Raw genomic sequence first — 16,036 nt, 5'->3', positions numbered from 1 at the left:
CTTTTATTGTATCCAGCCACTTAACCTTCAGGATTGTTTCTAACAGCAGTTAGACTATGCGGCCTAATACACCAAATGCATGCAGGTTTTTAAGTTATCTGCCAAAGAATAGATTACCTTTTTCAGTCTGGGAAGTTTTTGTCACAAACAATAATAAGCCACAAGGATTGTAGCCTTCTTAAGACTGGGGCATTGTGATAAGCACTTTGCAAACATTATCTCAGTTAATCCTCTTGACCACCCAGTAAGGTAAATACTATCTCTGCCTCCTTCACAGATGAAGAAACCAAAGCTCACCAAGGTCAATAACTTGGAGACAGGTAGTCCAGAAAATGAATTCAGGTCAACTGGCTTCTTGATCCTTGCTCTTAATCACATTGAGGTCTTCTCTCATAAGCCCAGGTTGCAAGGTCAGAAAACCTGGATTTCAGGTGCCATGTGTTAATTACCTAGACCAACAGAACATATAAATGACTGACTGACTTTTAGCCTTTTTATTTAGGTGGGTGGTTCTCAACCAGAGGTGATTTTGACTGTATCTGGAGATATTTTTAGTTGTCACAACTGGGGAGGTACTACTGGAATAGTACCTTTGTGGCCAAGAATGCTGCTAAAACATGGTACAGTGCAAAGGACAGTCCCCCTGCCCTCAACAAAGAATTAGCTGATCCAAAATGTCATAGTGCCAAGATTGAGAACTTTGACCTAGACATCTTATATATTTTCCTGACAGAGCTCAAATGTCCTACATTCTTGTTGGAATAAGACGCATGCTTGAAAAGTCTGCTTTCTGCCTCAATACCTAAAAAAGCAGGAAAAGCAGTAACCAGCACGTGGCTTTTGGTGCTCAGAGATGTTGAGCCTTGGCCATTGTGGGAGGGAGTCCAGCCCAAAGAAGACTGGCCATGGATTAAAAATGTGGTTTGGCAAAACCTCAGGAACAATATATGGTGGAAGAACAGAAATTCTCTTGAAAGAATGCCAAATCTTTTTGGTTTCCTAGTAACATAATTTTCCTGAGATTTCTCTTATATTTGAATTTGCAGCATCCCTACACCTATTTTAAATCAAGGCAACAAAAGAAATTAAAAATAAAAAAGATGACATAACAGAATCAGAACTTCCTGAAGAAGGAGGGAAACCTAAAAGACATCTGATCCACCCCCTGCCCACCCCTCTGGTATATGGTGCTGCTGTTTCAATACCATATGATTGCAGGGTGGGGTTGTCACCATCACAAGGATCCCATTCCATTTCCAGAATATTCTGTAGAAAGTTTTTCTCCCCAAGGGAAGAAACTATCTTCTCTGAACTCTGCTGGCCCCTAATTCAATCCAATGTTGGGGGTTGGTGGGGGAAGGAAAATAGGTACAAAGAGAACAACACGGGATAGAAATTACCCTTTAGGGAAAACTTACTGGTCCCAGGCAGTGTATTTGGCACATTATGCATTTTATTTTTATTCCTCCCACAATCTTTCTACTCCTTCCAATTCTCTGTCCTCAGCAGCCTCAGGTTAATGATCATGCACAGTCTCCTGCCAATGCCTGTTGACTCTTTTCCTTGATGAAACATCACAAGATCTATTTTCACATAGAAACGTTTGGCATGTTGTTCCTTCACTCATTCATTCAGCACACATTTACTGAGCACCTCTAATGGGCCAGGCTTGCGCCAGACATTGGGGAGACCACTGTGGGCAGGCCGGTCTCTCGAGGCAGCAGGGCTTTCCTTGCCAACAAGGAAAGGCAAGGTTTGAGCAAGGTTTCCTTGTTGGCAAGGAAAGCCCTTGGTTTGAGCAGTCATTGTTGTTATCTGTGCCAAAAAACTCCCAGGCCAGCACGCTGTTGACTAGGCTACAACATCAGGGACTCATTTTGGAGAAAGTGATGTCTAACTGGAAGGTAAAGCTCAGACAGGGGGGCTTCACCAGGCAATGGGGATGAAGATCCACACAGGACTCACTTCCAGACAGAGTGAGTCCTGTGTGGATACCATGAGTGCACTCAGGGCACTGAAAACAGGCCCATGTGGCTGGAATGAAGAGCAGGGATCTGGAAGAGGCAAGAGTGATGGGGGGTGGTCTCCAGACCATGGTGAGCCCTGCAGGTCCTATAAAGGAACTGGGTCTTTAGCCAAAGGACAGTGAGGACCACTGAAGCTGGGAACAACAGGATTGATTCAACTTTCAGAAAGCCAGTCTTAAAAGCTGTGTAGAGTACGGGTCAGAAGGAGCACAGGGGTCAGGGAGTCTGGGTGGGAGGCCCTGCAGTCGTCCTGTGTCCTGCAATTGGGGGAGGGGGTGGTGGCAGTGGGGACTGAGAGATGTAACTATGGTGGTGGAGGAGTTGAGGGACCCTAGCCATTGCCCATGATCTCCATCAATTCACCTCCAAAGTCACCCCAAGTAAACAGATCCTCAAATTTAAAGCAGGGTGTTGGCTATGCACCTATAGCTAAGAAAACGCCCCTCATTCTGCCCCTCTTCCACCAGAAGCCCCCCTAGAGTGAATTTTATTCAGCCTGGAGAAATAGGATTATTTAGGGTAGATAGGACTTGGTATTTGGACATGGGACACAGAGAGGGAGAGGAAGTAAGGATGACCCCAATTCCTGGCTTAAGCAGCAAGAAGATGATGGAGTTCTTCAGGAGCCAGGAGAAAGAGCATGTTCAGTGGGGAGGAGCCAGGTAGAGCAGGGGGCACCTGCGGGTAGTCCAGGTGCAAGGAAAAGGATTTGGAGCCCCAGGAGAATCAGGGTGTGAGAGAAGACAGAGGACAAAGGAATGAGCCTGATGGGAGAGTGAACAGCATTTTGACCTCTATGAAATCTTCAGGGATGATTGTGAAACTCATAAAACGCTTGCCACAATGGCTGTCCCATGGAAACAAGTGTGGCTGAGCTCTGCACCAGGGTGGACGTGAGAGAAAACAGGATGCAGGAGCCAGAAGCTGAGGGGACCCCATGACTGTCAACGCCAGGGCTTCATCAGGCTGTGGAAATGTGTAGGACAGAAAGGAAGAGGGCTGTCTAGAGAATTTTACCTAAAATGCAAGGGGAGGGAGATCCCTAACCCACATCTAAATTATGTTCATCTGGACTTTTGGTACAAGAGTTCATTTGCAGAAGGAGCTTCATTGCATTACCATAATCCCCTCAAAAAGAAGTCTGAAAACAACGGCATCAAAAGGGAATATTACTTAGCCAGAAGAAAGAATGAAACCTTGTATTTGCAACAACATGGCGAAATAAGTCAGTCAGAGAAAGACAAATACCATATGATTTCACTCAAATGTGGAATTAAGAAACAAAACAAACAAGCAAAGGGAGGAGAGAGAGAGAGAGAGAGAGAGACAAACCAAGAAACAGCCTCCCACCTCTAGAGAACAAACTGATGGTTCCCAGAAGGGAGGTGGTTGGGTAAATAGGTGATGGGGATTAAGGAGTGCACTTGTTGTGATGACTGCAGAGTGTTGTAGGAAAGTGTGGAATCACTGTATTGTACACCTGAAACTAATACAACACTGTATGTTAACCAACCCCACTGTATGTTTCAGCCCCCTGAAAGAATGATCTGAGGGGCCAACTTTCACTATAAGTTTTATGTCTGGGGGCTGAATGAAAACAAGCTTAAACAATTGCACAGAAGCGTCATAATCTCCTGGAAATCTCTTGGAAAGCTATGAGGTAGATGTGGAAATTAAAAAAAAAAAATTGCTGAAAAAATAATTTGCAATTTGAATGTCATATGAAAACATTTTTTATATCATGTACATTTTCACGTCAGGCTCATCTTGTTGAAATAGCGTTGTCTTTGTTCAGTTTTTGTTTTGTTTTGTTTTTCAGCATATAGCTAAGCAAGAAGAGGCCCATGTTCTCCCTGCTAATATAGTGGTTTGGGTACCTGTCTTGCATGCACCTGCTTCCCCACCCCAATCAAGTTAATTGACCCTTTGAGACTAAAAGGGTCCCATTTCTCACTGTATACTCAGCAGGCCCAAGACCATCCCTCACAGGTAATAGGAGCTCAAGAAGAACCTGCAAATATGAAGGAAACTGTGGGGGAAGGCAGCAGCATGGCCTTTTCCTCAGGGAAAAAAAGGGTCATGGGGCAGCCATCTCAAAGGGCACCCGGTCTTCTGTTCTGAGTGCTCCACGACAGTAGGGACCAGGCCATAATTCGTTTTGTATCCCCAGTCTTTGATACCCAGAAAGTACTTAGCAAATGTTCGATGTAAGAGGCCAGGCATTAGGGCCAGGAAAAAGAACATTTATACATCAAGGGAAGTATTTCAAATCCAGGCCTTTTTTCCCCTTGCAATCAGGGAACTTCAGGCCAGAAGAGCAGCATCGCTTTGGATGCTGGCATAACAGAGCCATCACTGGTGAGGAAGGGCAGGAGAGTTTCCAGGATCTGCATTCCTGGTGGGTGAACAATGTGAGCAAGGGGCACAGATCAACTCCTCAATGCCTGGAGCTACAGAGCACAGAGCCTCTTAATCCGCAATTCAGAACTTCTTTCTGAATACATTCAACAGTTACCATTTTTTCTGGGAGGAGCTCTGGGGAAAGACAGATTTGGGTTTCAGCCAAAACTTCACCAATTAGCAGCTATGTGACCTTGGGCTAAATGACTTAGCCTTTCAGAGCCTCCATTTTCCCATCTATAAAATAGAGATAAAATTTAGTAATGCCCATCTCATCAGGAAATCTCAACACATGTAAAGCACAGTGCTTAGCACGTATCAAGTACTCAGTGAATTTCCCAAGGGCAGGAGAGACTTACCCAGGGTGGGCCCCAGCCAAAAATATGAGGTGGGACATGGGTGTTCAATAACCCTCTCATGGCTCCTTTCCTCAGCAGTGATTGCACGCAAACAGGCCCAACCCCAGGAATGGAGTGGGAGGACTGGCCGGGAGCATAAGTGGTGGCACCGCAGCAGGACCAGAAGAGCTGGGGCTAAGGGGAACCAACTGCAAGGTGGCCTGCTCCCACCTTGGTGTCAGGGGTGGGGGATGGGGGTGGCCAAGAAAAGACTGTAGAAGCCATCCCAGGGAGGCCCCTACAGGAGCTTGCAGAGGGATGCAGTGGGGAGGGATGGGGGTTACAGCCCCGGGGGAATTGACAGGCAGTTTCCAGGGCCTCAGCCAGGCAATCTGGTGCTTTGGATAGAGCTCCTGGACCCTCTGGGAGGGAGGCTATCATCCGCCATTGTTTACACCAAGCTTCCCAGGCATTTGGACTGGGAATTAGGAGTAATAGCTCCTACCCACCCCCGTCTCTGACTTCCTCATGGACCACCCTCACCATGTCTCCCCCTGAGCTCCCAGTCCCCTCGCTAGTCCTCCAGCACATCACTTGTTCTCCTGCTCAGGCCTTCACCCCAGCTGCTCCCTCTGCCTGGCGTGCCTTCCCTATGTTGTTCACAGGCTTGCTCATGGGCTCACTCACTGCATACGGCTTCTGCCTGGGTGTTACCTCATCCAAGAGAACTTCCCTGTCTGCCCAGGTGAAATGTCACACACACCTTCCCTATCACTCTCCAGCCCCCTTATTTTCTTCACAGTACTTATCACAGCTGACTCGTGATACATCTATTGGTGGATTTATTGTCTATCTCCTACATAATGCATGCACCATGAGGGCAGGGCCCGTGTTTACTCCAGTGTCCCCACAGTCTAGCCAAACCCTGGCACTTGAGCATGTAGCTCAATAAATATTTGATGAAGTGAGTGATGAGTGAGTGCGTGAGTGCCAAAGCCCACCTGCTAGCAGGTGAAGGATACCAACATTCTGAATTGGCTCCAGAGCAGGCCAGGACTGAGCCAGGACCTCATAAAGCTCACGTGTACTAATGGCCAGGGGTTGGGAATGGGGAGGAGGGGCTGAGTGCAGAGAAGGCAGCAGCTCACCCTGGGGCTCCCATATACCTCCTTCAACTATCCATCCGAGGATATTGTTATTAGGGGACTCTTATACTCTGACAACTTGCTTTTGATTCAGTGGTATGACCCACTGATGGTGGGACCTCAGGCACTGGGGCCAGGAGGGGAGAGGTGTTGAGATGTTGGTCTCACCCAGATCGTACCCCTTGAGTCACTTCAGGCCTACTCGTAAGGCTAACTCCATAGCAGCCCCAAAGGCCATTCGTGCAGACAGGTAATTAGAGAAATTTGAGAATTTAAGCCTTAGTTCCAGTGGCATTACCCAGATGAATGACAGCTTGTGGCTAGAGCTTGGATGGCATTCTCATCCACAGGTCAGCATTCCTTCTCTCTGATGCTTCAGATCACTGTCTGGCAAAGGACGCAGCAAGCAGGGTATCACTACCCTAAACAATTCAGGACCCAAAGTGCAAGAATGTCGCCAAGCCCCACTCAGAAGCCCATGGTCACGATGCTTGCCCAATCTGCTCATGGCTGAACCCATTGAGAGGAATTATTTCGGTACCAAGAACGCATTTCTCTAGTTCCTGTCCATATGGGGGAAGAAATAGCAAATGCCTCTCTGTGACAGCACCCAGCAGGCTCTCACACTGGCGAGTGGCAGAAACCTCACCCGCAGCCATGGCCGACATCTGAGCGGTTTTCCTGAGAGCCTTCTTGAAGAAGCAATGATATTTTCCAGAGAAAGGTGGGGCACAGTGGTGATAATACATATATGGAAGGGGAAAAAGAAAACAAAACACCCCATTCTGAAAGTGATGGTTGTGTGAGAGGCTGTCCCTTGTAGGCATGTCCCTTCTGTGTCTCCTGTAGCTCGGCTTCCTTGCTGGCTGCACCCCAGGGCACTGAATCCCTCCTTAGCCAGGGCCAGTTACAACAACACCCCACTCCCAGGAAAGAGATGCACCTGTGCAGTGTTCACTTGGATGGGATCTGATCTATGCCTGGGGAAGTATTCTAACTTATGTGGGCCTCCAAGTTGTCATCAGTACCCACCATAACTACAAAGTGAATGGAGTTTGAATCTCAGGTCTCCCAGTTAGCTGAGTGACCCTGGACAAACTTATGCCCCTGTGGTGATTTTATCAGGATTAAATATGATTAAGTAAAATTGTGTACATAAAGGATCTAGAAAATGCCTGGGAGTGCGCAATAGCCATTATTTTCCCTGTCCAAGTCCCCTGTTGTTTTGCTTACTAAATAATATTGTATTACTTTGCAGTGAATAATTACTCCTTTTAAATTGTGGGCTAGACTGCCCATTTTAGTTTCTTGTATTTTATTTTAGAGAATGTAGAATACGTTTGGTTTTTAGCTCTAATAAAGCTATATGTTGGAACCAACTAAGTTCAATAACACTCTCAAATACTAGAGTGATTTGAGGGATATTTGTTCTTCCATGAATTCATTTATACCCCACATTGCTCCAAAAGTATTTTGAAGAGGCTTACAAAAATAAATATGGCGGGATACAAATAAATAAGAATAGTTGTTCTAAATTGGTCACAAAGTTGATCTGAGCTTCCTAGAAGCCAAAGCAAACAGGGAAAGCTGAGCAATGTTAAGACTCACAATGTTTGTTAGATATCAGCTGTTTCCAGGAAACACGATTATTCCTGCACTAAGCTCTAGGTGAGCTCTGTCCCATCCTCAATATTATCTCCACAGAAGAGGTGCCTTTGATCCTGCCTGTTGGTATGAAACAGGGCACCATACGTGAGGGATGCTCAGGAGAGATCTAAGCATGGTAGTTTTCTGCTGGTCTGGCTTGATTTAGGGGTAGGATTTGATTCAGAGGAATCAATAAAATACATCTGTCCCAGTTACTACAGATGCATTACAAATTGCCCCAAAACTTAGAAGCTCACAACTATCATTTTATCTTGCTTAAAATCTCATGGGCCAGGAATTTGGACAGGGGACAATGGGGATAGTTTATTTCTGCTCCATGATGGTGGGGGCTCACCGAGGGGGAAGTCCAAAGCTGGAATATGGAGGCATCTTCACTTATATGTCTGGTGGTTGATCTGATGCTCACACATGGCCTTTCGATGTGGCCAGGGCTGCCTCACTGCATGAAGCCCTCAGTGTATCAAAATTCTCAGATGGTAGCTCAGGGCTCCAAAGGTGAGCATTCCAGAGAACTAGACAGAAGCTGTATAGTCTTTTCTGGCCTACCTTCATATGTTATGCAACTTCCCTTTTATTGCATTTGGTTGGTTACAAGCAAGTCACAGCCCACCCTGATTGTGGGGAGAGGACACAGACCCCACTTCTTGATAGAAGGCCTATTAAGGTTACACTGGAGAAAAGCATGTGGATGGGAGATATTTGTTGCTGCCATCTTGGGAAAATACAATCTGCTCCATCATCACCCGTAGATACTATATCCTGCAACCAAGCTTTTGGTAGGATTGGAATAGATGTAAAGGGCTTAAAGGTATCTTTCTGGCGCCAAACACCAGGTGAGGAAGTCTTGGCTTAGTCTAATGGATATATGGCAGGTTTGAGAGTCACAGTGACCATATGCTAAATGGATCAACACATCTGGGGCCCCATGTGCATCATTCTGCTCAGGCTACCATAACAAAGTACCACTGACCAGGTGCTTCTCATAGTTCTGAAGGCTGAAAGTCTGAGATCAAGGTACCAGCATGGTCAGATTCTGGTGAGAGCTTTCCCCTTGGATTGCAGATGGCTACCTTCTCACTGTATGCTTACATGAACTTTTCTTTGTGTGAGCATGAATGTGGGGGTTTGGCAGGTGGGGAGGATCTCTCTTGTCTGTCTTCTTATAAGGGCACTAATCCTATCATAAGGGCCCCACCCTCATGACCTCATATAACCCTAATTACCTCCCAAAGTTTCCATCTCCAAATACATTGGGGGTTAGGATTTCAACATATAAATTGAACACAATCAGTCCATAACACCATGGTTATAGACATGCCACCATTCGGTAGAAAATGACATCAATTCCTGAATATTTCCAAATATCTGGAGTCTTTAATCAAGTAGACAAATCACCCCCACACATGAATTTTTCACTTTCTTTCCAACTTAGTCTTATAGCTAAAACTCAAGCCAGAGACTATGACATAGATATAAATAAACCCAGAGCATCATTATATATAATTTGGAAAGGATTTCACTGGCATACATCTGTAAGCAGTTCAGGCACACTTTCAAGCTGTGTTTACATGATACCAAACATCTGGATGAAAACTGAAAAAATAATCAATTTGGATTGGAAACAAAACAGAAGTACAAATCTCAGTGCATGGGCCCTTGGAATACTGAATGCAGAACTGATCCCCATACCCCAAGAATGAGATCATGGTGCACAAGAAGAGCCACTGAAATGGCCAAGGGGCAAAAGGGGCTTCCATGGGAAGACAGACTTTAAAAAAAAGAACTCCATTATGCAAATAGGGGATGGGAAGGGAAGAAATCAAGGACTATGAAAACCATGAAGAATACAAATCTTAAAGAACCAAAGAGCTGGAACCAGGAGCTTTGAAGCTTGGAGGCAAAGATTTTAGTTCAACTGAAAACCCATATATCCTGGCTATCAGGGAAAGTAGCATCCAAGAAACTCGAGATTCTAGATAGTCAAGGAATTATCCCCTTACACATCACAACCTATTTCCACTCTTTTGGTCAGAAACCTTTCTAAAACGTACTTCTTCCCCAGCCTCCTATAGAGAATACACTATCCCTAGATCACCACTAAAGCCCTCAATGTGTAATTATGTCACATAACCTCAAGTACTAATGGTTCCTGCTAAATGACCCCAAGCCCCAAAATACTTTAGTTCTTGTCCCTGCTTTTTCAGAATTCTTCAACTTTCTCTTTCCATCATTTCTCAGCTTTTCGTTCTTGTGGCATGATTAAGACAGGTTCCCTTAGACACAAGCCCTGAGATAGGATTGGAGGGCAAGTTGTTTGTTTGGCAGGTGATCCCAGGAAGCACCAGCAGGGGGCTGGAAGTGAGACAGGAACAGGGAAGCAGCCCATAGAGGTGCATTACTTAAAGGAGCAAGTTACTTACCTCTGGGAGCAGCTGGGGCTCAGGGCACTGAGACTTCCACAAGACTGTGCAGAGCTATCCCACATGAGGGGCAGGAACCAAGATTTTATCCCCAAATCCTGTCTGTCATTCTTTAAGAGCTGCTCCCCTTAGCAACCTGGCACTTCCAGCCAGAAGCCTGCAGGTGTTTGCAGTAGGAAGCCAGCAGGATATGGGGGAAGGTGAGTATGGGGGACAGAAGCTCCTCCACTATGGTTCTGGAGCTGCCTGGAGTGGTGCTCCACCCCTCCCTCACACCAGAATTTCAGGGTAAAGAAGGAAGACTAGACTATGACTAAGAGCCTAAGGGACCCTCCTTTGGGTAAAAGATATCCTCTATGATAGCCCAGTAAAGTTTAACTTCTTCTGGTTCTTGGTTGTATTCTTAAAAGGTGCTGTAAGACAACTGGTGGTTTAAAAAAATTTTTTTTTAGCCACTCATAAATATCTAATCACACTAATTTCTGAAACAAAGTTAAAAGTCCACAAATTGCAGGTTGTATTAGGCAAATGCTCTAGAGGTGAAAATTGACTTGTTTGTGTTACCTCAAATAATAGGATATGGCCAGAACTTGGAAAGAGTCAGTGTCCAGGGTGGGGTTGCAGTCTCAAGAAGGGTGCGTGAGTGCAAGTGGGGAAACTGAGGCAAAACCAAGTATACTGCTTCAAGCATACACCTTCTGTGGGGCAGAGCCAAAGGAGAAACTGTGGAACTGTGGATATGTGGGGTTCAGGGAATGCTGGATGCCAGATTACAAACAAGACTCATCCCCTCCCTCATCTCGGTGGGGGAGGGGACTTGGTCATGACAGGCGCAGGCATTAGCAGGGAAGAGAAGGGCATGTTCACGACACAAGAGATGGCAAGCTGAAGGTCCTCAGAACTTGCATCTGAGGAGGGCTGGGACAAACATCCCTGACTTATTTAAAGTCACATATCAAGTTCATGAATAGCCAGGACAAAAATCCAGGTGTCTTCACTCCACCACGGCAGAAATTACCCAACAGTTAGTAGTCCCAAGGCAAAGCCAAGAAGAAGAGGCGGGTTCCAAGAACACCAGGACACGCTGGCTTAAAGTTTCTGCGAGGATAATTTCAGGGAGAAGGGCCCCAGGCCAGGCCAAAGAGTCAAAACCTCCAGCCGTCCCAGCAAAGCACCCTGGCTAACAGGAAGGAGACAGGCTTTATGCTGGGGAGAAGAGGAGCAAGGAGCCCACAAGCCAGGAATGGGAATGCAGCAAACAGAGCCAGAGAAATTAAGTGTGGGGCAAGAAAGAAGCAGGGAGAGACCGAAATGGGGTAGCCATGGAACAAACCCATCACTGCTTAGACTCTGGCTAGTTCTCTGTTTTGATCTGTATTCGGGGCTCTTCTGGGCGTGGGGGACAGTGCAGGATAGTAAAGGCACAAGCTCTCAGATGAAAAAGACAGAGCTTGAGCTCTGGTTTGGGTGTAGCAGGATTTGGGCAAGGCTGGACAAAGCGTTGGTGACACAGGTGAAGAGCAGGGAGGAGAGAGACTGCAGATTTGGAGTCGAGAGAACTGTAGAGAAACGGCATTAGAATCTGATAGGCCTGTGGATGCCAAAGCAAAAGGAAAACAAAAGTCAGGAAACTCATTTGAAGACTATGAGTCTGGGGACCTGGGGGCTGCTGGCACCCTGGGTGCTGATGGAGACTTGGAAAGATGTGATTATTTGGAGTGGAGAGTCCACGTGGCACTGACCCCACCCTGCACTCGGTAACTGGGAGAGGAGAGCGTGATGGGGCTGGGATCCAGGGTCCAGGGCTGACCTCTCTCCTGTGAGCCACTCCCCATTCCTGTTAACTCTTGTGGCAATGCCACCGCACTAAGGAAGGAGACAGGTGTCCCCTACACTTGTTTGCCCTGGACAGAAACCCAATACTGGACCTTTGGACTCATCAACTACACCGAAAGAAATTGAAGTAGGAGTTATAGGAATGTGAAGGGTGAACTGAGTTCCTGGATTCTTGACAATTATGTGACTTGACAAAATCCACATTGGAAAAAAGTAACACAGAGCTTGGAAGGATAGAGGACTATAATTAAGCCAACTGGAAATATGGTGTCGATGTGTCTGTTCAGGGGGAGGATTAGTGCATCTGAACAAGGTCACTGTGACTCAAATGTTGTACTGTAATGATGTTATCCTGACAGAGCTTCAATAAATCTAACCTCTTGTGGATGTCCAGATAACACAAATTTGGAAAGGTCTAAAAAACCAGCTAAAACTGATACTGACAGCCAAAGAAGAAAGTTGTTGAAACACTGAAAACTACCATGGGATGATATGTGTTAATGGTTTGAACTAAAATAAATTTGATATTTTGGGCTAGGGAGGATTTCCCGTCTTTGCCATACTGCCTGAGATGTTAAGATGCTCACATCCACAGTCAAGAGGCCAGGGAAGTAATAGAGATAGGCCCAGGGGTCCTTCTAAGGGATGACATTAATTTATGGATTTCCTCAGAAAATGATCAAAGGTTTATGGCAACCAGGAATCAGATCCAGTGCTTGAAAGATTTCTCCCTTAGAAGTGTTGATGGCTTCAGCCAGGCAGATTGGCTTTGAACACAGAAGGGAGGAATCAATTAAAGAACAATGCTGAGGGGAGACTTGGTGGGAAAGAAAATGTTAGCTAGCAAGGAAAGAGAAATGGAAATTCTGAAAATCCACTAGAGTAAGGATAGGGGAGGAAGAGAGAGGGGAAGGGAAGAAAGGGAGGAGAGGGAAGAGGAAGAAGTAGGGGAGGGAAGGGGAGGGGGAAGGAGAGGAGGGAGGAATGGGAGGGGAGGGAAGGAGAGGGAAAGAGGAAGGGGAGGGAAGGGAAAGAGGGGAGAGTAGGAAAAGAAGGGGAGGAGAAAGAAAGGGAGCAAGGGGAAGAGAAGAAGGGGAGGGCAGAGAAGGAAGACTTTGATGAGATGAAGAAATTAGAGGGGTTGGTCAAGTCCTGCTTTTGATAATTCCATTCCAGGTGGAGATGGGCCTACTACAACACTGGTATGCAGGAGGTGATAAAAGGGGAAAGATCAGATTTGGGAAAAGTCAGAAGCAGATTGAAAACCAGATGTAGTAAAGAAGAATAAACCAGCCCATAAAGGAGCATGGTACTATGATGTGTGTCCTGAACTAGGGCCAGAGACCTGGGTTCTAGTCCCCCTTCTGCCTCTAACTTTGGGCAAGTCACTCCATCTTCCTAGGCTTGTCTCTTTATATGTAAAGTGATGGGCTTAGACTAGGGGACCTTGAACATCCCCTCCCTCTTCTACAGCCCATAGACTCAGTGAAATCAGAAGACTTACATAAATGGAACCTTCCAGACTGGAACATGCATTTAGCTTTTCTAAGTAAAAAATGCTTTCAATGGAGGGAAAAAAAAGGTTCCACTCAACACTTGGCGAGCAGTATTTGTTCTATAAAATAATTAGCAAGTAAGCATTATTGAACTGGGTTGTCCCATAATTACAAGAGAATTAAAAGGAAAAAAAGAATTTAGGAGACTCAATTTTCCCTCCCATAGATCAGAAGAGTGATTAACATAAACCATGGGTGGGTGGTTAATAAAGATATAAGCAGGAGAAGAGAGCTAAGATCAGATGAATAGAGTGCTAGTGTAGGGGTCAGGAGCCTTGAGTTCCAGTCCCAACTCTGACTCTTCCAGGATCTGGACACATTCTTTCCCCTCTGTGCCCCAACTTCCAAAGGAACCTAAAGATCATGGACACCAGCCTCCCACGATGTGGTCATCCACCTGTACTCATTAAAATAGTCTTTCTGCTCTCTGTGTGTCTACACTAAGAAGGTGCAACTAGGAAGGCAGAAGCTAGTTTATGTATTTTCAGAAGTAGTGCAGGGAACTGGGCACAGAGGTGACTGAAGAGCTGAGAAGCCAGACAGAGGACAGCGAAGCAAGAGACGTTAGCAACAGCAGGGAGCCACTGAAGCTCAAGCCACAGTGGGTCCATCTGGTGGGAGCTGGAGGAGCCACGGAGGAGATGTGGCCACTGTCAGAGGTGCCAAGATCTAAGGGATAGACAGTGGCAGAGAATATCCCTGGCAAATGCAGACTGCAGGGGTCAGCACTTCCTCCACACAGAGCAGGGAAATGGCGAGGAATGGATCTGAGGACAAGCAGGCGAGGACTGGCACGAAATCCAAAGTATACCTTCTTACAATGTCCACCTATTGATCCTGCATCAGCCTAGAGTCCGGGTCTTCCACACATTTGAGGACATCCCTCTTCTCATGCCTTGTTTTCTTTCTTTCCCAGCATGATGTTCCAACTTCCTCACATGGAATGGTTTCCAAACCTCTCTCGTCATTCTAGTTCCTCTCCTCTGGCAACTCCCTGGTCCGTCTCCTTAAAATGTGGTGTCAGATGTTCACAAGACCCCAGGTGTCCATAATACCAGCTCATACACAGGACTATTCCCACCCTTCTTGTGGCAACATAGCTGTTATCCCACTGTTGACTCACGTTGAGTTTATGCACAATCAAGACCACATATCTCTCCCATGTGATTCCAAGTCTTCTCTGACTTGTCCTAGCAGGATAATCTACATATTTGATAGACACAACTAAATTAATCCTCTAAATCACTGATTAAAAAAAAGTAGAATAGATCAAGGACAAAGCCCTGTGTCACTCCATTAGAGACTTCTGTTCAAATTAACTCAGAACAATGAATCAAGGCTCACTGAGTAGGGTTGTTCAACCAGCTCTAGATCCACCTAACAACAAGAGAATTAGGCAAGACTTCATCAAAGTCTTTACTTAAATAACAACTTATGGCATCTGGGGCAATCAGTTCCCTTCACTTTGCACCTGAAGCACAGAGGGTACTCAACTAATATTCACTACTTTGAAGGTGAATAAAATTATCTTGATTTATACACCTAGACACCTAGTGACGCTGTTTAAAGGAAGTTAGCATGGTCACTTTAATGAGACATGAGAATGGCTGCCGGTGATCACCATTTTCTTCTTTAAGTTTATTCCAGACTTTTGCTAGAGGGCACTAAATGTCACCAATCTGTTATTCCTGGCAACTATTCCTTTTGAAAACTGGGGCAATATTGCCCCATCCAGTCTTTGAGTACTCTCCTATCTTCCTGAAACTGTAAGGACTCTGTTGCTGCTTATGCATTATGGGTCTTAACTGTCTTTCCCTCGGTGGGAATAATTTTTGACCCTTCCCATGCCACAGAGCTGCATAAGGGTCCAGGATGATGGGAAGGCACTGGGCATAGCTTGAAATAGTCACATAGGGTGCCCACAACGCAGCCCTGTGGATCTGAGTAAGAACAGCCCCAGTACGGCACAGTCACACCCCACAACCCCCAGGGTGAAGGCCAGAAGCGGGACTAGACACCATATGCGATCAGGGAGACTCCCAGCAGGGCCAAACCCTATGATCCTGGTCCTGCTGTTTAAAATGCTCACAAATAACCCCAGAGGAAGCTGGGTCAGAGCACAACAGAGACTGGGCCCATAGAGCTTTCTTCTTTCTCTCTCTTTCTCAATTTCCTTCTCCCTCTGAATCAGTGCCAGCTTTATGTATGTATGTATGTATGTATGTATTTATTTATTTATTTATACTGGAGGGTGGAGGAGGAAGAGAGAGAATCCCAAGCAGGTTCTATGCTCAGCACAGAGCCCAACACGGGGCTCGATCTCACGACCCTGAGATCATGACCTGAGCCGAAATCTAGAATTGGACGCTTAACCAACTGAGCCACCTGAATCAGTGCTTTAGAGTCACTCTAACTGCATTAGCTGCTCCAGAAGCTCTCCTATAGGCAACTCATGAGGGCAGAAGCTAAGAACATAGAACAGCTTGATGCCCAAATTGCCCAGTTGCCCACACCCTGCTTCCCACGAGGTGTCTGGACTTGGATAGGGCTGTGCAGGGGACACAATGCCCACAAAGAAAATGTGAAAGGAAATTTTCCATTCCTCTCCTCAACCTAGAGGAATCCCCTCTGGGCTCAATCAATGCT

At 46.0% G+C, this 16,036-nt stretch overlaps 1 protein-coding gene across 1 annotated transcript in view; it reads left to right on the top strand.

Annotated features, from left to right (window-relative positions):
* The first annotated feature begins 10,577 nt into the window (after positions 1–10,577).
* The window catches only part of TNFAIP8L3 (TNF alpha induced protein 8 like 3), a 46,324-nt gene continuing 40,865 nt past the window's right edge, over positions 10,578–16,036 (top strand). The window contains 2 exon segments of the mRNA XM_021693939.2: positions 10,578–10,737; positions 10,740–10,801. Of these exon segments, the coding sequence (XP_021549614.2) occupies positions 10,578–10,737; positions 10,740–10,801 (222 nt within the window).

This window comes from Neomonachus schauinslandi, chromosome 9 (assembly GCF_002201575.2).
Source record: "Neomonachus schauinslandi chromosome 9, ASM220157v2, whole genome shotgun sequence".
In the NCBI taxonomy this organism is placed as follows: Eukaryota; Metazoa; Chordata; class Mammalia; order Carnivora; family Phocidae; genus Neomonachus; species Neomonachus schauinslandi.
Note: the sequence above shows the minus strand (reverse complement) of the source record. Positions and strands in the feature narration are given on the sequence as shown.